This window comes from Drosophila melanogaster, chromosome 3L (genome assembly GCF_000001215.4).
Source record: "Drosophila melanogaster chromosome 3L".
NCBI lineage: Eukaryota > Metazoa > Arthropoda > Insecta > Diptera > Drosophilidae > Drosophila > Drosophila melanogaster.
The window spans coordinates 22,163,093-22,187,033 of NT_037436.4; the positions used below are offsets into that span (position 1 = coordinate 22,163,093).

The window sequence follows — 23,941 nt, forward strand, 5'->3', positions numbered from 1 at the left end:
GTTATGTATTTTTATTCATCGAAGTACAAAAGTCAAGAGATTTACTAAATAATGATGTAGAATTTATTTGCAATTGCCAAATGTGAATAAGCATCGTGGGATTTACGCAGGCAAAGCATATTTCAAAGATTTTTCGATTGGGTGGGGTGAAGTTAGGTATGTATCGTTTCCGGCAGAATTCGCTGATTAGAGGCTGCACAGAAGTACAGTAATTCATTAGCAGATTCAATTGGATGAATAGCGCGGAAAGATACTGTGTGTGTTTGAAGTGCGCTGAACCAGTGACTCATATCGTCGTCGTGAATTTCGTTTGGTTTTTTGTCCGCTGCTGCTTACCTGCTCTTTTACTACCAAACAAAGGTTTTCGGATTGTGTGGAAATTCATTCGGATGGAAATTTCAATGCATTTTTCGGCAGCGTTTTCCATCAGTTCCCTTACCTGCTTGGTTCGCTGCCTAGTGGAAATTCGTTACATTTTGTGGCTGTTGTAGTGCAGTGGGAAATTGTGTGGAAAAAAGTTGTTGCATCTCCATCCCGTTGACATTTTCTTTGGCCCACTCTGCTGCACTATGAGCCAGTAATGAGACAGACAAGACCGACCAAATGCACTTTCCCGTTTCCCGCCTCTCTTGGCGAATTGAAACTTATTTATGCAACAAACAAAGCCAAATGCCTCATGGCGGAGATTGTTGATGGCTGTTGTTGGCCTCGTTGTTGCTGCTGCTGATGATTATGACAATATTTGCATTGCCGCTGCTTGTGCATACATATTTTTACAGCCGGAAGTTGACTTTATGCATTTTGCTACTGTTTACACACTATTCAAAAATTATTGCGCAACATTTTTTATGGACTATACTCCGGCGCTCCATGGCGCTATGTTTGCTTTCGGTTGTTGATTTAAGTTGCGGCCGGGCTTCTGCCTTTGACAAGTCTGTTTCATGGAAAAACCCATGTTAATCGATTGTATAATGCCTGCAAACACCACACAAACAAATAATAATATATTAAGATACACTTTTTTGGCCCAAACTAATTTATTTATTATCATTCTTTTCGTTGCAGGTTCGTAAGCCACCAAATGATATTGCTTTTAAATCGAGTGAGTTTTTCACTTAACGAATACTTTATTATGCGGACACACGATGTTGGGCGAGCTAATGCATCTCCATTTCGTCGATCGTCCTCTGAATTATGACAGTTTATCTGAGCCACCCTATCTTGGTCTTTAGGCCATTTACTAATTCCATTTGCTACCACTTTGGCCGTAAAACCGATGTGGCTTTTCATTAATATTCCATCAGGGGCCGATATGTAGATGGGAATTTCTTATCGGCTCAGCTACATTTGTACATGCATACATACATACATTCATGGATGTCGGTGACTCAGCCGAACGAAAGGGGCTTGAAATGCACTGGTTCGGAGGAGGGGCAGATAAAGGTCGGTCTTAACTTGGCTAATGTCTGCTCTTTAACCATTTTATTGTAGCACTTTCCTTATCGCCAGGCTCCTCAGAAGTTCGCTCTTTTCCGCGCTGTGTGTGGCTCACAACTTAACCCTTGCGCCGCCTGCATCCATAGAATGCCCCATTTGATAGTTGGTTACACGGGTGAAACCTGGTTTGAATCACTCGTCTATATTGTACGCCAATTTTATGCAGGGGCGGGCGGGTTTACATTGTCAAATAAAACTAGAGGCCTCTAAAATGGCTTTTAAAGTCATAAAATTCCACGACTCTCGAGTAGTACCGTAAAAATTAACGATGGGTGCGTGGGGGTCGGAAAATGGAAGGAACTAGCAAATGTCTGTTTTGCTTTTATTGTTCTGTTTGCTTTTCCCTGGTTGGGCCCTTTTTTAATAGAATTTCGCTTAATTTGAGTCCGGGGGGCGGGGTATAAAAACTTTTCCACTCTTTCCTTTTTTTAATTAAATGGTTATTGGCAAGAGGGTCTCTCTTGGGGGCGGGGGCAATGTCAATAGTCGGCGAAAGCGTAAAGCGTATTAATGATGAATATTTATGTGCGGCCGGAGCGGAAGCGCAGGAAAAGCGGCATAAATTAGGCGAAAGTGCGGTCAGAGAGTTGGTCGATTGATTCGAGCGGTTACCGACGGCGATAACTTATAGGGATAAAGGCACTCCGGGGTTAGATAGTTAGGGATAATTATGCGCCAGCGCGGAAGGGTTAAAGCCACGCCGATCGGGTAGATAGCGCGGCTGAAGTGTGTTCCCTTCCATTTGTTTTTGTTTTCCTGGGAAGGCTGCTCAGTCATCAATTGTTATCGCGAACATTGTTCTTCCCATTGACGCTGACTTATGACGGCTAGAATTCCATGACACTTTTTCTCACTAACGATGTAACCGCTACACAAACAAGTTCACACAGGGATCCCGTATCCAGAAATCCTTCGGATTTGGCTGGTGGCAAAACCTGCGTTAGTTCCGCTCGCCACACGTTGCACGTCAAGCAAATTGTCTCCTGCTTCTCCCCCGCTACCCCAGCTCCATCCAAAGACTTACTTCCGCTAGGAGAACGCCAGCGCCACCGCCACCGCCGCAATAATCCTGCAGCTCAGTCGAAATGTCGCTGGCAATCTAAGGAAAAGGAAAAATGCCAGCGACAGCGGTGGGGAGTGGGTAGGCGGTGGCGTGCCCCACCAGTCTGTTCAGCTGGTGGAGCAGCAGATGCTGCTGTCGCTCAACCACCCACTTCCACCTCCTCAACTCCTCCGCCGCACCACAATCTTCTGCCCCTTCAAGGCTTTGTCACATTCAAGATGCTGGGACTGCTGCGTGGAGGAGTAGCTGAGGAGAAGAAATTCAAGTAAATTGATTTTATCTATGCTCTTGGCTTTGACTACTGGGACTGTCAGTTGGAAATCGCTTCGTCGACGTTCCATCCCATCCCATGCCATCCCATTCCAGCATCAACTCCACCCTACTACCTATTCACTGCCCCTTAGTGGGGCCTTGCAATTTTTGCTTTTGGCGCGTAATCGACTTCATGCTTTTGCTTTTAATGGTATTTTTCCTGTGGTTCAAACTAATATCCATAATGCATAAATATTGAAACCCTGCGACCTAACCCAGCACCCTTCTGAACTTCCAATCATTGAGCTGCCTTGGCATTTTTTGCTTGATAAATATTCCTTTCCCCCTTCTGGTGATTCAACTCCAAGTCGTTGGAGGTCGTCGTCTTGGCCTTTCGCACACATATATATAATTTTTTCCTGTACATATATATTTGGTGCGTCGTTTCGCTTTTATCATCATCATCCGTCGGTGAGTTTTCTCGTTTTTATAAAATTTATGCGCAAAAATCCCTACTACGTCTGCAATTTATTGCATTTTCGTAAGTCGAGCGATTTGAAAAATGCCACCGGCATCAAAAGCGACCAAAAAATAAAAACATCGAAGGGAAACAAATAACATTTTTGCTGATTTTAATGTTTTGTCAATGTCCCAGCAGCCCTCACTTTGACCCTCCGCCCAGCCTGGGGCCCTGCCTTTGTTATTGCTGTTGATTTGTTAATAAACAATTTTTATGTCCTGCCGGCCATTGGCATATAAAAAGCTCACACGAACGACAACAATTTTTATGGCTGTGGGGTAGGCTTACAGATTGATACCCTCTGTTAAGGTTGTTTTGAGAGGCTTACTTTTTTTCAAAAGTCGTGAGAATTATTTAAGAAAATAAATAATTGATGTAAAAAACATGAGATGGATGGTTACTTTGCTTATTTATACCAATATTTACTAGAAGCTTGCCAGGTCGCTTTTGGCCGCCTTTAGATCATATCCATAGTCTAAGCCTTTTTGGGGCTCTCTTGTTTTTTCCACCTTATTATCTGGATAACTTTTGGCCCGACTTTTGCTGACTGCGAGCACAACAGATGTTGCATTTTCCACTTTCCTCCTGGTAGTTGCTCAAGTTGGAGGAGCTGGAGCATGTGGCACCTTGAGATGGAGGAATCGAGGCTGACTTTGAGGCTGAGCCCGAAGCTTTCTTGTTCGGCTGCTGGCTCTTAACTGACGGCCATATATCTTTTCACGCTCCCTGGTCCCGGCTTGGTTCTGTTTGGTTCGGTCTTAGACCATTTCTTATACTAGTCACAGTTCTATAATTTCTCGATTTATTCTCGCCAGCGACAGCCTGTGTTTTGTCCTTGTTGTCCTAGCTCTGTCGCTCGCTGTCGCTGTCTCTCTCAGCTGCCAGGGACAATCCAAACATTATTCAAAGTCAAACTTCATTCGCGCTTACACTCACACATGCGTGTAGGCAAATTTTTAACCACATTATTTATTTACTGTTTGCTCTGTCTAGGCACACTGCTCCCGCCCAAGCCCCCTATGTAAATATGCTGCACACTTCTGTGCTCGCAGTTGTTATTTTTCTGCCTTATTTTAGTATTTGTATCAGCCACAATTTATCAGGGACCATAACAAAAGGCGCCGAGTTGGCTGCCAAAAACCGAAATCAAAAACCAAAAACTGCACGCCGAACTACTCCCTCCGCCCCACCACGTCCTGCTGCTGCTTCTGGATTTATTATTATATCGCGACACATTTTCTAACTCGACAAATAATAATTTAACCGTGGCATACAGCAAATATAAATTTCATGCTCTGAATATTGTTGAAATGAAAAACCATAAAAAATTGCCTATCGTAGAGCAGTGATGGGGGAAAATATGATTTTCCATAAACAAAGAAAACTGAGAAATGAGGTCGCAAACAGGCTTGAGTCGTTGGAGGGATAATCCATCTAAAAAGACCACTAACCACGTAAGAAAAATGCAAACCTTTTAAGGACCAAAAATTGATTCCAATTAAAAAAAATGATGGGGGACGTTAAAGGTACCACATCCTTTTCCCAATTCGTACATTTTCTCTTAATTTTATACGTTTTAGAAAGTGCTTTTATAAAAAGTACTGAAATATATGGACAAATATTGAACAAAACAACGCCTAACTCTGGCTTATTGGCTCCAATTGTTGTTTTGGCATATTTTATGCGTGTTTATCATTTATACGCTTTTTTGAACCGACTTCCACTCACACAGCTACTATGACAATAAAAACAAGGAGGAAAAGTCTAAAAATTAAATAAATTGTAAAATATGACTGCAAGGGGTTGCCGGGTCAGCAGGAGGAGATTTGGTCTGGTCGGCTGGCGAGGGGCGGTGGAAAGAAGTCTGTTCGTTATTTTATTAAATTAAATACTTCACTGCAATAAAGATTATCAGTTAGCAAAGGCTGGAATGATAGAGCAAACAGACAAATAGACCGGGCGACGACTCACTGACTCCTCAAACAGAGACGGGGTGTCCTGGGTAGTAATGTTTGAAGGGGCGATTGGAGCACGGGGTACAGCATCACATACTCTTACATGAGCGTTAACATTGTAAGCAGACCATATAAATGTAAATGAACTTTCCTGATGCCGTTTCCGCTTTCTCTAGTCTGCATAGCATTTCCTGTCACACACACACAGTCGCACACTCACACTTACGCACACAGGCCCAGTTAGGCAGCCATTTTTTGGTGATGCATGATTCTCGTGCCACCCACTCCGCACACAGCCTCGCCACTTTGCATGTGACTCTTATTCAGTTCCGTTTTTATTTGCTCAAACAATATTCGACATAGTAATTTTATGCTTCGACTGCGGAACACATAAAATTATCTTTTGAATAAATAAAGATAAGAGGAAAACACACACACACACACTGACAATGTGGATATGTGGATGTTCATGCTGGTAGAAAGAGAGAACATTACGTACATTGACATAGACATAGAGTAGATGTTCACATTTTAATGTTTTATTCAAAAGGAAACATTCAGAGACGAAGATGCAAATTAAAATATCATTCAATGCTGGCAATTTAATATATTATTTTTGATAAATGAATACGGCACTGCCAGCAGCAGAGAAATGCTTTCCCATTAACATATGCATTAGAGTGTGTGTGTGTAGAGCGCATCTAACATAGAACGTGTATTCGCTCAGTAGCAGGCGGGCTAAATCGTTAGAGCCTGGTTAGAGACACCTACGCAGATAAATCTTCTGTCTTATGCTTGGCCAAATATATTTCTAGCTCTGCAGAATTCTTTGTTACATCTCATATTTAAATTTCGGACTTGTATTGTTTTTGCTTGCCGAAATATTTTTGCACTTTTCGAGCTTTGCTTGCGGATTAGGGCATGCTGGAAAATGAAAATGTTTTGTGGACCTGGCTAAATGGTTTTTCGGTCCTTTTGTTTGTGCTTTCCTGTTTTATTGGGCACAATAGCACGCACATGTTTATGGTTGGATTTTGGACAATGCAAATCGGCTTAATGATTGAAAGTTGATTTCGGACTGATTCCCACACGATGGCCCCATTATCAGTATGCAAAATGTAAGGGGTCTTTTTTTTGTTGTAAAACGCTGTCATTCCGCTCTCCTGGCTTCACCATGTCCTAAGTTGGAAATTTAAAGTTTTGTCAAGCATTAAAAGTTTCCCTGTAAATTCGTCAAAAGGTATCAATAAATCTGTTGGTCGCAGTAGGTTGAATCCCCACCCACAAGCCTAGTCATATTAATAAAACTTTTATTCAACCCCACTACAAAAATATATGCCACTTGGCTCTGTCTGGTCACGGAAAATGTCGGATGTCATGTGAATCGGCATTAGGCCTTTTAACCCAAGGCCACATATGCATGTATGTATCATGTGTACATACATACATATGGGGATGTACGTATATATCGGTGGACATTTTTGTATCTCTTCGTGGTCGGACAGTCAATTCGATTATTTTTCATTTTTCACCTTTCCCGTTTAAACTTTCACATGTCGCGTGTAGTTGTAGTTGGCCTCGCTTGTTGTTGTAAATTCCATGTAAATTAATTAAACTCGCTGGCCGTGCCACAAAAAAAGACAACAAATTGCCAGGAGCATCTGGGATGAGACCGACTCGCCTCGGTTTTGGTTTGAATGGAGAATGAATGAGGAGCAGATAGCGGAAAGCGGAGAGCCTCCATAGCGCAAAAATTATATATTGCATGTCAAAGGGCAGACAATGTGCCCGCAAGGGGTCAGGGGGCGGGTTGTGGCATGAGGGTGTCACTTAATATTTTTTCATATGCCACAATTCGACCGCACGACTATCGGAGGCAGCCGCTGGACTCCGCCGAAGGACACGAAGGATACGCACAGGTGCGCGACAACAATTAACGAAAATTTATTCAATTTACGCACCGCCCCCTTTGACGCACCGACCAGATATTTATGGAGTTATATCGAGTTTTTTAATAATAAATGGAATTTTAATATTAAGCTCTCGGCGCTCTTTCCCCGGACCCGCCCGCTATTAATACAAATAAATTAATCAGCGCAGTTTGCAAATTGCTCCAATGAGCGACCAAGTTCTCATTTCGATTTCAATTTTAATTAACAATTACCATTCGGTATGGCTCTCCATATAATTACCATTCCGCAAACGCCGTCATTTCTCTTTTTTAGCAATAAATTTTAAGCGGATTCCTATAAATTATTGTGTCCAGCCAGTTAGGGTCAGACAGGAGAATCTGTTGCAATTGTCTGTTGCAAATTGGGAATAGACTATATGATGACACCTAGCAGATAATCTGCGGTCGTTTCAAACAATCCACCAATATCCTTTGCCGAAAAGTTGGAATGCTTCCATCCGCTGCAATGGGGCCAAATTATCAGTCGGTCATAACTTATTGAAAATTATGATAATTGCTCAATTGCCTAATTGAATATGCATCAGGAAATATACCACTTGAGTGGGCGTCTTGGGGGCGGGGTCTTGAGGAAGGGCTGAATCGCTTTCAATCGCTCACCGCTGACCTCGTCCGCATTCCACTGCCGCATCCCGGAAGCCACCACCCAGTTGGCCATAACCAACTGACCAGGCCTAGACACGCCAAATGCTCATTCCTTTCCATCCTTCGTTCGCGTCGTACTCCTCTTTTATTATTGATTAAAAGTGTGCAAACGTTTTTGCAGCAATTTCGTTTTTAAAACCACTTTTCGATTTCGATTGGAGGTGGCGTCTGGCAAGGATTTTAAGTTTGTTTTTTGCATGGACATCACGTATTCAATCAATTGCAACGACGGCTATGATTGGAGGGGGCTCGTACAGCGGGTGGTGCAGTGCTCAACTGCGCTTATTTCGGTTGACCCATTTCGCCAATTGGCCAAAAATGTCTGCAACGTTCTCGAATGCATCTTTTGAGGCCATTTCCCGTCCCGTTCGTCAAAGCCGGCAGGGCACTGGCCAAAAATTAAGATACGAGCGGTTGCCAGGCCAGGCCAGGCCAGCCACCATCGAACAGAATGGAGCAGCAGCCGGGCAGAAGGATGGAATGGAGCAGGCCAAAAGCTGCAGCTGATTGCAGATTGGTTTAGACAGGAATCCGCACGAATACACACATGCACAAATGTAGGGGAAGCCTCTCTGTTCTCTGCTCTGTCTCCTCGGGTGTTGACATTTATGTCCAATGCAGATTTTTCCACAGACGGCCAATGCCACACCGCCCACCCTCTTGTCCTCGACCGCTTACCGATTTGGACCCAGCCGGGGCAACAATAAAATTTGCCACTGTGACGGGACACAAGCAGGACGCAGGATGGTCGAATCGGTCGGCCGTGCGGTCAGAAGGGCAGGAAATCGGGCAGCATGAACTCCTGTGTTAAACAGGCCATAGTCCCAGTCACTCCTGGTTGGCGGTGGAACAATGTAAACGCTCCGTGTTGTTACAAAACTTGTTATAATTTCATACTCGCAAGATCAAGGGTAGCTCCGTAGGCGGGTATATGAGGTAATTGATTATGAGGTAAAAAGGTTTCTTTACTGAGAGTAGTAGTTACAGCATCAAAGTCAATTGAATTTTTTTAAATCAAGCCTTCCGCGCCTGTAATACATTTGAATTGAGTCACTTTGAACACTTTAGGAAGATAAAATAATTGAATTTGTTCCCAAGAAAATAAAATAAGTAAAAAAGTTTAAACGTCGTATTCCAATAACTTAAACGCGAGAAAACTTCTGGCCCAGGTAAACCGTTAGTCGGACCCCTCCGGCCCTCATAATCCATCCCACTTATGGTAAGCAAGTTGTTTAGGCTGCCGCCCACTGCATTCCGCCCCAAGGATGCCCATCGAACGCCCACCCTTTGCACATGAGTAAAAATCATAGCATACTGCGGGGCGCCGGCTTTTGAGCGCTGCAGCGCTGTGCAGGAAAATTTATTGAGCAAAGTTGCTGAGCTGATGTATTGCCTGGTAGGCAGGCAGGCATCCGACGAGATGGGCGGTTCAGTGTGGGCGGCGTGGCAGACGGGAGCGGGCTGACAGTTGGCATACTTTATCATCGGCGGAGCAACGACGACGCTGAGGGATAGCCGAAGTATGTAGCAAGTAGGATGCAGGATCAAACCACAAAATCCAAACTGATGCACACAAATAAAAAGGAAAATAAAAAAGAAAAAAGTAGAGAAAGGAGCGAGAAGCGCAGCAGCGACTACACACACAGTTGAGCTCCCTTTCCATATGTGTGCATTACTGGGGATTGCATGGTTGTGGCCAGTGGGTGGCAAAGGAACGGAACTTGCCGCTTCGCTATGCGCTTGTATTGCTTTTGGAGCCATTGTGGCATTCCCCATCTCTTTCATCGCCGCCCCATCTCCCTTCCTCTGCCGTTCGCTGTGTTTAAAAAGTTTTATGCTCGTCACGAGAGAAATTTATTGCACTCCGGTGTTCAAAGCTTTTATCCTTTTCATACACCACGGATAGCCATATATGACAAGGGTATACGAGTACCATGAGCCGCGCCTTGTGTGTCAGAAGAGTATTGCAAACAAATCGGATGGATTCAACACAATTAAGTGCAGGAGATCAAGTGATCTGGTTACCAGAAATTACCAGACTCAGAGGTTACCGATGCTTGCAATAGCTTTGATATTCTAACTAGACAATCGTTCTTAAAAATCAAGTTTTTATTCGTGTTTGCATTACTTTCATTATTCAATATTATTCATGCAAAAAAATCATGTGTCTGAAATGATAGCACTTATACAAACCGCTAGTTATCCTTCGGTTAAAACCTTGACCCCGGGGACAAAACAACACGATCGACTTGTAACAGTTGCAAGATTGGAAGATTATGTGTTATAAGAACAACATGAAACAATAATAATCGTATGCTGGGTGCCTATTTCAACACTCCACTGAGAAAGGACACACTTTGTGGTATCCTGTAGTCCGTACCTTTTTATATACACCAATCCTTGTTGTTATCATTTTATTTTATTTATTCGGTGGAGTGCCGCCCCCTGTCCATCACTTGCATTTCGGACTCGGACCGTAGCTGAAAAACGGATGTGATTTATTTGGTAATGCTAATGATGTTTTTGCTGCAGACGCCGCCTCCTGTCGCTCAGTTGAGTCGCTCCTCGGCCCACAGTCCTTTGCCCAGTTTATTTGAGCAATTTTTATCGCATGTGTAGCAAGGCAGCAACAACTGAAAACAGCAGATGGGGGGAATAAAAAGAAAGGAAAAGAAGCGAAAACCTGCCGAAAGTTTTTCGACAGGCAACAACAAAAAACCTTTGCGGAAAATGCTTACATTTCGTTTTCAATGTGAAAGCGGGGCGCTGGGAAACTGTAAACATTTTGCCATTTATCTTGCGTAGCCAATAAATCGCTTTCGTGTCTCCGTTCCCCGTTTTTGCCGCTGGCAAGGTACTCGAAGTTAATTTTTTAAATGAGCCAAAGATTTCCTCCATTCCGGCTATATTTATGTGGCCGCTCAGCGCCTTCTTGTCTTCAGGAACCATGAACCATGTATTCAATGTCTTGTCACTGCCTTTGACAGCCCCCATTCGATGGCATTCGAAAGCGATCTAAGGGCTTTGTGCTTTAATTGTCTAGCTTAGGGTTTTGGTTTATTACACAGACTTAGTCGACATTGAGCTTTATTAATTGTTTGCCCAGCACTCTTCCCTCCCGACCACCATGTTTGTCATGACACCACGTCACCAGCAGTCAAGGCAGCTGGAATGGCCGACCCACAAGGTTGTGCTAGGGGACAAGGTCAAATCGGGGAAGGGGACGAAAAGTCCTGCCAAGTTTTGCAAATGTCGAGATGGCCATGTAGGTTAAACGCATATGATGACATAAGATCAGACAAGTTAATACGAGCGGTGGAAGTTCAATACGAAGAGGCTCAACAGAGGTGGGTTAGTGTGGATATATAGTGCTGAAATTATTACAACCAATGTAAGCAATTGGGATTCAGGGGAACATTCATTTTTATTCCGACAAAAAGCTTAGAAGCTCTAAAGACGACCCGGATTAAAGTTTAGCTCCCCTCCAATTATATTTTCCAGCAGCGTTGAAGCACCTCCCTAATTTAATCCAATGCCACAATTGTTTTTATTATTTGCCAACCCTTTCAACAAGTGACTTGCTTTTCCATCATCAAGCTAAACTCACCCAGGGGACCAACTCCCATCTCCCAGATGTTGTCATATTGGCTAAGCCAACTGAGCTGTTCTCCGACAAAAGCCACAGTTTTCAAGCTACATTTGCCCCATTCAGAGCCCTCTTCTCCTGAGCTGAGCATGACATTGAAGAAAACGCTAAGGGGCTTTGGAGGGATGGATAAGTGGGTGGGTGGGAGCTGGGTAGCTTGGCGAAGTGCCTGGGTGATGGCGTCTCAGCTTGTGGCAGGGACAATTAAAACGGTAGCCGAAGCTGTAATCGTACAGAATGTTTACACTCAAATGGCTGCTTTGTGCACATTCTCCCCTGGAATCCCGCACCCTGGGAACCTCAAGCCGTTTCAAAGGGAAATATCAGGCATTGTCATCCACTTGAGTGGCGCAGCTCTTGGAAAATTAATAATTTATTTGTTTTGTCATTACACATTGTAAATAATGCGAGAGATTTTCAATAATCTTCTTTGTTAATATTGAAATTAATTTGTTTACAGTTGTGCTACTTAATTAAACAAAACGGGAGCACGCACCACACGCACTTCCCGGCCCCCAATACCCAAACACCCCAATCCCCCCGAAACTCCATACACGATTGTTGGTTTACCGCAAGCTCATAAATAACAGCAGGAGGAAGCCCGAGCAGACGGGATAGTGTCGTGCGGGAAGGATACGAGGTATCATGGTGGAGCATAAGCCAAGAACAACAAATGCATTTTAAAGCCTTGAAGAGGATTTCGTCCTGTTCAATTATGCAATAAATTAATCAGCGATACAGGTGGCTCCCAACTGCGCTCCACTTCCTCTCTTAGTGTTCTGCACTGATTTTGTCTCGCCGCAACTGAAATATTTATGCCACTTGTCGAATTCCTCTTGATTCCGATGATTGCATTCGATTAATTAATACCCCAGACACATTTAAATAATCATAAAAAGATTTGTTTCTGCTGAGGCCCAATGGTAGGAAATTTGTAATGGCAGGAAAGCGCTCGCCGTAACAAATTAAGTGAGAAACATCAAATTGTGTTCCACTTCTGCCCACACGTCGTCACACGCTCCTCCCCGTGGATTTTTCTCTGAAACGCAGTTTCTTAGTATGTCCCAAACAGATTTATCTATTCATCTAGCTTACATATAGGCATGTATCGCACCCCGCACCCGCCCATCGCCCATTAGAGATCTCGTGGGGAACAAAAAATTAGAACAACTTAGCGACATGGGGAGAAAAAGAGCGGCGATAAAGCCGCCGTGCCGCCTGTCATCATTTATTTTGTCAGTCTAAAAACAATTTGAAAACTTATGGCTGCAAACAAGATACCGGCCCGAGATGTAGATACAAATGAGATGGAATCTGAGAAATACTCGGCCCAAATCGCATCGAACATGCAATACCCTTTGGCTGAGGAAATTCGATTGGAATTTAATTTTATAGACACAGATAAGGTTTTACTTGGTCCGGAATTCAATAGTATTTCGAAAAGAGTTTCAATTAAAAACTTTGTATTTAAAATTATTGAATGAAAATTTCGATAAAAGGTTTACAGATCATTGGTAGTATTTTTTTTATCTGAAAATTCAATTTATGATAAAATGCGAAGACCCAAGAATACAAAAGATCTAAGGAATATTGTTCAATAAACGAATCAGTTTGAATACATCTTTAGGAATGCATTTATATTCCCTACAACCTACGAAATTAAATTTCAGAGTCTATATTTCACTTGTCTTTCCTCCCATTTTGAGCTCTAAAAGAGCAATCAGATCTTGGACACAATGTTTCCTCGCCGTAATCCATTTCCTTGTGCCATAATTCCATTTTTCACGATGATAACCCGGACCAGACAAAAGTCTCCTCGCCCGGGCAAGGTGTGTTCACAGGCATCTATTGTCGAAAGACGGTCCTTTATGCCAGTGGGTCTATTCTTTCATTCTTCTCGGCCAGCAGGCCGAGCCTTTCAGCCCGGCTAACAAAGTCATCAGGCTGGTCGGAGAGGCCCTTTTGGCAGGGTATCAAAGAGATGTGGCTGGATATCTGAGGTAACGAAAGCCCAGGCAACGCCTCCCTGCTGTCTCTTAATGATGTGTGGCTGCTGCAGAGAGTCTTTCTTCTTTTTGCTGCTTTTCCTTTAGTCATCATTGTCGTCTGCACCTACACACACGCACACACAAGTCATTAAGTGTTAATTTAATGGCCAGGAGATCTTTGTCACAGATAACAAAATGCATGCAAGAGAGTTTAGTTCGGTTCGGTATGACCGGCTTGGGTTGTCTTCTTTGGATTCTGTATTCTGTTCGGCTAGGGAGTTCTCTCTTTTTGAGGCCCTATCAGCCAGTTGGCATCTCTTACAAGTTTTGTCGAAAAAACATTTTTGTGCGCAGCAGGTGATATATGTGTGTGTCTGCTTATGGAAACAACAAGCGGCCAATACCAATACCAAAATACCAATGCCTCCCAGCCCCCCTGGTCATATGATATTTGTGTTGTCGGTTTGTTAACGCTGACAGACAATTAAGTGTTTGCTTTATGTTTATTGGAATGGACTTTGGTGGGGACTTGGAGCTGCGAGCTCCGTTCCTCCTTAGCGAATTGATTGATGGCGCTGGCTGAAAGAGTTGTCTCGGGTTACCTGCCATTAAACATTTGTTATTTGCTACTTGGTGCAGTAAAAGAAAGGACAGCCTACAGCCAAAACTAACAGCCTACAAGATGCGGATTCCGGAATCTGGATCTGCTCGGGCCGGGCCAGATGACGTAACGGAACGGAAACTTTTTAATTAAAATTCGAAAAATTAATTAAATATTTTCTGTGACGTCGTCGAAAACAACAACAAGAAGGCCAAGTACAGGCAGTGCGACGGCGTTGACGATGACGACTTTGAGATTAAATTTCCTACCTTCATACCTACCGAAAATGCAAAAGGCAGTCCCAGACACAGGGGTCTATGATGCGAAGGGGTGATGGGAAAGAGGGAAAAGGGAGAGCGTTGTTGAAAAGTTTCACTCTGCCAAAATAAAAAAAAAAAAACAGAAAAAGCAGAAGAATTTCCCAGGCAGGAGGCAGCAAAAACAGCAACAATATCAAGTGCAAAATGAGAAAATTCACTTGCCTGGTTCAAAAACACACAACTACGAGAAGTGTGGGGAAGGGAGCATTGGGGGGGGGGGTAGTTGTAACGGGGTCCCGACTTATAGCAATAGACAGAAACAAAAGAAAGTTCCCGGCCTGGGAATAGAAAAGGAACGTTCGTTTAACTCAGAGTGCTGGAGAAAAGTGAACGGAGTTTCGCAATTGCAGAATGAGTAAGAGCCGAGAGAAAAGGCAAGTTTTATGATGCGCAGATGATAAGCCAAAAAGATGACACACAGCCAGCAGAAATCGCTGGAAGTAGCAGAGTGGTGGCTGGAAAGGCGGCTGGCAGCTTTCTCCAACTATTTGTGTATCCATTGCAAGCTAACAACACAAATAAACCCAGAGTAAGCCGAGTTGGATTCTACAGACAGACGGACTGCGAGATTTAAGTTGCAACTTGCTCAGCATAATCCTGCATACCAAATCGCTCGCCAAAGGTCATCCACCTAGCCGGATTGTCCATGTTATCCGTCCATACCATTCCAAGCCAATTCAATCAATCATCCGTAGAGGAGCGATATATGGAGATAGAACCCCTCTCTGCTGTATTAACGTATGCTCTGTGATAAGATGTATATCCCCCAGCTCAGATACTTTCGGATTCAGATACTCCGCTTTAAAGTTGGCTTTTGTTTGCCTTTCGTTAGAGCCAACTCAAAAGATAACCAGAGCTTGCCAACTTTTATCAGTGTGTGTGTGTGTTTTTATATATCCGTGCATTTAATCCAATTGCACCCAAGTATAACTTTTTATAACTATGCCGACAAGCCAATTATGCCAGAGTAAATAGCAATCTCCACCCAGCACCCAGTTGAAAATGTTAAAAACTTAAACAACGCTGACATATTTCCCCAGATGCCTTCAAACTTCCATGCCAAAGTGGTGAGAAGAACGAGGTCGGGAGCAGCTATACAAAAATGTTATGTCAACGCAGCTCTGAGGCCGACAGCCCCCCTTTTTCCCCCTTTCCCCTTTTCGCCGCTTTGATGGCAAGAAAACCTTTTTTCATTTCGTGTTTAATGAAAAATGTCAAATAAAAGTGCCCAAAACAGAGAACGTCAGCAAAGTGCAAAAAGCTTTGTGCAATAGTTTGCAGGTGAAACGAGGCAGGAGGTGCAGAATGCCAATAAAAAGCACACGGGGTGGCGGGGGATGGCCTGCGGGGAGGGGACTCAACTCTTTTCGGCACACTAATTACTATTTATTCGAAACGAAAATTGCTTACGAGCAAATCAACAGGCAGCAGGGCGCTGAACATGGCCATCCAGGCATCCAATAGAAGGAATTATTATTATGTTTTATGATTATTTAAATTACGCTGGAGCTGGAGCTGGACTTGGAGCTGGAGTAGCCCAGGCAGGAACTGCTGGAATGTCGGTGCAATTTATAAAAGGCAGCCACTTTGCAGCTCCATAGCTGCCTTCACTAATAGTTTTCATCAGTCGGCTGGACCACTTACAGTGGTCTAAGTCTCGGATGAATCCCGCCCAAAAGGCCTCTGCCCGAATAAGCCCCAATTCGACTAAACTTCTCATTTTCGAACCACTGTACATCCAGTGTAGCGGTGGTAGCAAGACAGAAGAAGCCTTCAGCAATTGGCTGCCAGCTTGTTTAATGATCATTAAATACGAAGACGACACACGATGGACACAGAAGCCTTGGGTCGCAGGCGCAGTTTTGATTCAAACCGCTCTTGACCAGGCCTTAATAAATGAGAACAGGTAGTTACTCATTCTCCTGCTCCTCCTCCTCCCTCCCGCCATGAGGAACCCCACTCAGCTCAACTCAACTCAAGCCCGGCCCAGACTTGTTTTTTTCCACCGCCTCTGTTGCCCGGGGCCAAGTGCTTTGGACTCACTCTAATTAGTCAATTTTTTTACTCAATTAAATCTGCAAGGCGGCGAGCAGAGGAAGCGGCTTCGATGGGTAGGAGGGTAGAGCCTGATGGGCTGATGGGCCTGGAAACGACGGCAGAAGAGCCACTCGAGTAAGCAAATGATGTGCAGTAATTAGTGGAGTACCAGCGCATCTGTATAAACGTACATACCCACATAATTCCCAGTTTGACTTGTCTCAGAAAACCTTGCTCCGTTGACGATAAATAATAATTTTTTCCCCACCGCACGGCCGGCACTGGCAATTTTCGCTGGCAGGCTGCAAGGATGACAGGTGCAGTGACAACCACACATGCACATGCATCCAGATACACGTTCACACAGGTACAGATACAGATGCACTCTCATGGATGCCCAGATACTCGGCTGGCTGCAAGTACAACAACTTACATGTCATACAAGTTGCCTCGTACATTTATAATCAAGCTGCGGCAACCGCAGAACTCTGGAATCGACAACAACCACGAGAACGCACGGCATCGCTGCTGTTGTTATTGATGTTGCAGTTGTTGTAGTTGTTGCAGTTGTTGCTGCCACATGATGGAGCATCTTGGACGATGACGAAGGCCCAGTAGCATCCCGTGTACATGCCGCTTGTATCTGCTAAATGAAAACATATACGCCAAGCCAACCAGCCCCTTTCTCCCGATCCCCGGGTTTCTGGGCCAGCGGCTAAGCAAAGAAATTGCCACAAACTGCACACTGGGATGCGATTAGAAAGTATCGAAATTTGCCAAAAAAAAAAAATGTACTAATTACTAATGGTTGTGAGAGAGCATTCCACTTGGTGAGAGATATTAAAATGTGAAAGCATTCGATTACTCATGAATGTGGAAGGTGAAAGGAACAGCAGTTCGCACAAATCATAACCCATCGTTATTAATGATGTGTGAAATGTATGAGGGCAGGAATGGCTTGTGATTGGGCCAATGAGTTGGCTAAATATTGTAATTAGAATGGAATCAATTAAGGGAAAGGAATACCTCAGAATGACGGAAGCAAGAAAGCAATTTGTATGGCATCGAATTTCCCAATGGGTATGGCCGTAATGGCCAACAAAACCATTTATTTTCCCGTAAGCATTGACAGCTTAGAACAATAGATTGGCACACTTGTCTTTTAGTTGGATGCTGAAATGGTATTTGCTGCAAGCTGTAAGTTTAAATTCTCCTAAGTGATCTGTGTAAATCAGACGCGATTCTGTTGAACTTAGAATCAAGCTTCAGTAGCATTAGTTAGCTTATTTTCCAACTCAGGGTTGAAATCAATATGAGTTTGGCCTATTGCAACCTCCTTCGGACCCCCTGAGACCTCTTCCGTGTAGACTTGCCCCACTGTGGCCATGGCAAAACATCCTCATCAATGTCGTTGTCCGTCTGCCGGCGAACAGAAGCAGCCACACACCAGATCTGGGGCCACAGCCTTCCCTCCTGTGGAACTACCCGCTCCATCTACAAATCGTGCAATGATGAAACCCATTGGACAAAGTCTTTGACTTGTATTCATTTTTTTCAGCTTTTCTTTCGCTCTTTCTCCCATTCTTTCTTTCCGCTTCTGTTGGCTCTTTTTTCTGTACCGCGCGGCGCTTGGGAAGGCTTTTATATGCCTCATTCAGTTGCATCTTTTTGCTCTCCCATCAGATGGAGATGGAGATGGAGCCACCCTGGGCTCGACGAAAGAGGGGGCTACAGGCAGCCGGCTCTATCCGCTTTGTCTAGGTTTTTGTGTAAAAGCGACTAATGTGTCTACGGAAGCCATTTCGTGCCTTTTAGAACCAGTTTCTGGAGCAATCTTCGAGTTTGTGTTTGTTTTGCTTTTGGCGTAGTTAATTTGCCAAGTAATAATATTATACGAGCGCCCGGGCGAAGTACTTGTGCTTATGAATGTCCGCTGGAGATGGTGGAATCTCCAGAACCTCCTGAAATGATCGATACTCGGGCCAGGAGGGGCTCACGATGCCATCGCTGGCTGTGTTGAGGACCACTTGTACTTATGAATGTCGTCTTGGTCTTGGGCAACATGCTGTGCACAGGCTGCAGCCTGACAGTAGGAGGAACCTGCCAGACCTGCCTCCCTCCAGGCTAAATTGGCTTGAATTTTACGGCAGCAGCAGCGACGGCCAGAGCAACAATCATGATGATGAGGACGATTGGTCTCGCCCGGGCTCGGCCTGTATTTAAGAGACATCATTCATCTGACCGCCCCATCAACGACAGTCGAAGTCTGCAGACTGCAAACTCTGCCTGGCAATGACGACCACGAGGATGATGATGATGATGACGACAGCAATAATAATAACAAACAGCAATAGCAACAGCAAGAACAGGGGAACCCTGTGCCCTGTGTTGTACAAAGTACAAGTCCGCATAATTATAATCAACGTCATTTAACGTTGCCGGCCGTCACTCAGCGCCATCGAAAACATGGAGCAAGAGGAGCCCGAGCCCCATCAAGCTCATTGTTGTGTATCTTTCGGATACATTTTTGATAACGGCGGTGTAGCGGAGGGGTGGCACAATAACTTTGTCGTTGGGAAGGAAGTGAAACATAAAAGTCACCTATAAATATACCATAGGAATCTGCTAGAATATTGGGGCCGTATCTTCGAGATACATTTGTCGAATGGCAGGAACTTCCTAAAATTACTTTTATTGGTCCACATTAGGAAGAGATTGTTATGGCGGGGTATATCTTGCTGAGATATATTCAATTTTCCCAAGGGCACATCGCATAAGATAATCAAAACGTTATTACTATCTGGGGTAGTGAGTAAGAGCATTCTTTATTCGCAATGGAGGAAAAGCATTCTAGTCTCTGAAATCATTCTCCGTTTGGGGCTTTACAATTCTGTTTGTTGGCCTGGCGTTTGTTGACCTTTGTCAACTTTGAACACGCGACTAAGCACTCGGAATTAACGCAAATACATTTTAGTATCCACGCAATACGCACTCACACAGCTGCGGCGGTGTCTATGAGTTGTGTCGAGCCAGCGGAAGTTGGCTATTTATAACAAATTACCAACCATTTGACATTTACCCAAAACGTCGACGTCAAATTAAAGATTTGTGTAAGACAGTGTTGGCTGAACAGGGGGCGGCTGGGCGAGCACTTTTGGCATGTAATCAAATGTAACCGCACACCAAATATGCGCAGACAGCTGCGATGGCAACTGAGAAGGAGGGCCTGAAGAGAGGACAACTGGTGGTATACGGATGGACTAGACGTCGGCAATGCGCTTGCGGTTCGCCTGGCTAAGTCGCGGCCATTTAATACAATAAATCCCATTCCTCGCCCTAGTCTGAATGAGGCATAGACGGAATGGACGGACAGAATTACGAACAAACGGACGGACAGACAGCCGGACAGACGGTCAGCTATTTGACTCGGGCTCAGTTCTGGGCGACCTTCTTCATTAAAATTATGACAAGCTGTAATTATCTTCGATTTGCTTTGACCAAGCCACCATGCACTAATTGCGTGCGATGTGGAAGACGCTTGACATCGGAGAGGGGAAAGCCATTCTAAGGGAATTAGTCATTCTAAGACACAAAAGATAATGGTGTGGTTAAGTGAAGACTGGAAATATTTTGATGTGAGTGAAAACTGATTTCCATGGCAGATGATTTCATTCTTAAATTTTATCGTTTTAAATAAGTAGATAAATGAGATATCATACTCTAAATTTGCCATCTTCCTCTTAGTGGGTTTCCAGTTCTCACATCTGAGGTTTGAGTTCTTATCCCCCCGCCGAATTTAATTTTCCCGCTCACTCGAGTACTCTGAGCAATTTCGATTTCCGACGTACATTGCTGTGAAAACTGCGTGACCAGGCTAATTAACGCTTCAAGGAAAATGTTGACGAACTCCCAACAACAACAATGGCAGCAAAAATTAACCGTCAACTCTGTTGTGATGTGTGGATAGATGAATGGATGGATGTATGAATGTCTGCGCGGCTTGAGTAGACAGACGAGTATCTGAGTAGCTGGGGATGTGTATCCCATAGATACCGGTTCATAATTTATGTAATTATATGCGTTTAAACATTGCAGCACGAAAGAAGACCGAGGGCAGGAATCGAGTTCTTTCAACTATTATAGCCGACAACAAATTGTAGCAATTATATAACATTTTTTCTCTTTCCTTCCAACTTTCAGGTTGCATCCGCCCGATCAGGCAGAGCTTAAGCTTTGTTCATCCGCGGCTTTGTTCGTGTGACAAGCGAAACTAATGAGCACAAGTCGGAAGCAGGAAGCAGCAAGCAGCAAGAAGAGTAAAACTGCTTAAGTAAATACTCGTAACTGTGATAAGACCAAAGAAAGCACAGCGGATCACAAGTTGCGTAATTACGAGCCATCGTCCAGTGATTTTGCGCGCAATAAATGTCAACGTGGCAACAAGGAAAGTAATCACAACTATTTGCTAAACCCAAGCACCCAGCAAACCAGCAAACCATCTCACAAAATGGCTCACCCACGGAAGGCAGTTGCGACACCAGCAACACTTCAACTTGGCCCACCAGCACAAACAGCACAAAGCCCGGCAGCAACATTGCGGCACAGCAGAACAGCCTCAAGTTCAAGGCGGCTATCGTTAATCAGATGTTTTATATCCTGCCACACGTTCAACTTGTTCCTGCTGCTTCTCCTGTTGGCCAGCGGAGTCCGTGCTGCCAGCAAGCTGGCCACTCGGAGCAACAAAACATCGGGCTCATCGACAGCATCGGGAGTCGGAGCCGGAACAGCGGCAACTTCGGCAGCGGCGGCGGCAGCGTCAGGAACACCCATTTGGGATCATGCCATCGATTTGAATGACGATTTTCGCATACTATGGCAAATCATTAATCAGGATATAACATTTGAAATACAGGCACGTACCCTGGGCTACGTCGGGTTCGGATTCTCGCCCGATGGCAATCTGGCTGGTGCCGATATGGCCATCGGCTGGGTGGACAAGGGTCAAACCTATTTTCAGGTAAGTGAAGCGCAAAATAAAAACCCAGCACAAAGAAAGTTTTTGAGGGTGGGGTTTGGGCTGAATACCCGTAGATGGGGGCTTCTGCGCTGAGCGCCTAACGATTTTTCATTCCCCGCAGAACGTTTTCATTTTTCCAATGCGTGTGGACGAAAATTAAGGGCAGTCCAGGCCGGCCGGCCAACTAAATGAAAAGTTGTCGCCCTAATATCATCCAATTTATTCTCACAATGTCTCGTTCCCAGGGCAAACATTTTGCGCTGCCTCTGTGTTGATAAATATGTTGTATGAAAAGTACACAAGAAAAACATTTTGCCACTCAACTTGGATTGTAATTAATTTGTGGCAAAAACAAACAGTCCCACAAAAAAGGTGCGCGAAATGTACATATACACGTAGACGGCTTCGCCGGCCCGGTCGCTTGAATAATGACAAACTCATTTGTGGCATTGGACAGAAAAGTTTTTGTTGGTGCTCCATCCGCGATTCCCTGGCTAGCTACTTGAATAGTTTTCAGTTTTGCGGTTGTTACTTGATTATATCACTTAATCTGGCCGCTCGGGAGTTATTGTCAGATATTTATTGCCGAGTTATGTCATTTCTCGGGGACGTGCTTAAGGATATCGAGGTCGCCAACATATTTGTCCTTTTCAATTACGGCATTATAGCAAAGGTATGACATACATAGTTACTTTTGGCTTTTCTAGGTCACATTTCACGTTAGTCCAGGTCACCTTCTGGTTTCGTTTGATGGTGTTCGATGCGACTATCGGATTGTAGAAATTAGTGGGACCGCTCAACCATTCCATTTCAGTTCGTGGGAACCGACCACCAACCGTCAACTTTTGACTCCGACAGCCAATAAAACGATAATTTTTCGTTTTTATGTGTAAGACTCGTTAGAGACGACGTCATTTAGCCAAGGTCCTGGGCCAAAAGAAAGTGGTAGCACCTTCACAGCCCCTATTGAAGTTGGTGACCCTCCAGGAAGAGTAATAGGAGTCGTCACTGCAAAGTGTCTAATGAAATGCGAGTATTGCGTGCTGTGGTTGCGTAGCTCTTAGTTTTCCTTTCTCTGTTTTATTTTTTTCACTCCTGGCCTGACAGGATATGCGTGGGACAGGAGTGGGCGGTGGGTGGTAGGCCAATTGTACGGCTGACACAATCAGAGAAAGCTTTTTTCTTCCTCGTTGTTGCTGTGTGATTTAATGATTTTCGAGGCAGCCAACGAAAATGTCACCCACACACATAGCCATTGTTATTGTTGTTGAATGTTAAATACCAGCCAGATACATTAATATGTCTGTCTACCGCCACCGACCTGCCCGCCCCTGCTCAAGCTGCTTGTGTGACGGTGTTAATTTCACATCTTGACGTGTCGTTGGTAATTGCGAGTTGCTTCAAACTGTACATACAATATCGTATAATGGGACTCGTGACTGTCACCTCACCAACCCCGGTTTTGTGGGGGTAGGTGGGGTGGAGCCTTGCTTTGCCTTTTTGTATGGGCGCCGATTTGTGGAGAGGTTAAAAGGTTAATTAGAGCTGAAATATATATGCCGATTTAATATATTAATTAAGAGCCACAGGTGCAGAAGTGAAGGTTCGTGAGAAAGGACACAGCGTCAAAGCCATGTGAAAGGACCAGGTCTAGTTTGCACTTGCCTCGGGCTCAGTGCTTTTGGCATGCATGATTTGCCACTTCCCTCGCCTCGACGCAGAGAAGTTTATCGCCTCTAAGTTTATAATTACAAGTGTCTGCTGGCCGGCCTGCTAATTGAAACAAATTATGCCATTATGCATATTTTCGATATGAAAATATTTATGACAATCAGAGCAGCCTCGTCTCCCACTAATTGTCCAATTTTCGGAATACTATTGTCGCCAGGAGGGGTATGAAATATGAATAGGCCAGTTCATTTTTATGTGGCTGGCATTTATGGAATTTCCATTTAAAATTCAACACACATCGAGAGAATGGGAGGGAGCAGAACATTGACGATAAAATACTTGCTTCTAGAATTTGTTCAATTGACTTTAAGCAGAGTCGGAGGAAATGGAATCCGGTGCCTAAAGCCTACGGGCGACTCGACATCGAGAGTCTCTCTCTGTCAAGAGTTTTTATCTTAAGTGTCAGCCCAAGGGCAAATATATAAGCATAAGCTTAAGTATTTTGGGCGGGAATGGCGCAGAAGGGGGATAAACGATGGAGCAGCCACTGACATAGTTCTCATTAGATTGAACAATGTGTGGGAATTTTCGCATTCAATTTGGGTTTCCTTTGGCTCGGCTTTTTGGCAACTGCCATGTGCCTTGGCCAGCCATACTTGAAATGGTTTTTGCTGGCATGGTTATAGCTTCAGCCATTATTATGATTATTTCGCGAGTCTGACGAAACCTCAAGAAGTTTATTTTGGTTTTTAAAAGGCTT

The 23,941-nt window shown here is 44.2% G+C and overlaps 1 protein-coding gene and 1 long non-coding RNA gene across 3 annotated transcripts in view; one reads left to right on the forward strand and one right to left on the reverse strand.

Annotated features, from left to right (window-relative positions):
- Positions 1-23,941, forward strand: part of olf413 — a 111,613-nt gene that overhangs the window by 27,003 nt on the left and 60,669 nt on the right. For both annotated transcript variants that reach the window (NM_001275275.1, NM_168948.5), the window contains exon 2: positions 20,694-21,510. In NM_001275275.1, the coding sequence (NP_001262204.1) occupies positions 21,001-21,510 (510 nt within the window). In that variant the 5' untranslated portion in view covers positions 20,694-21,000. The remainder of the gene's footprint in view (positions 1-20,693; positions 21,511-23,941) is intronic.
- On the reverse strand, positions 13,331-14,507 carry lncRNA:CR45971 (long non-coding RNA:CR45971). The gene has a single exon (NR_133301.1). It is a non-coding gene; the product is annotated as a long non-coding RNA:CR45971 (long non-coding RNA).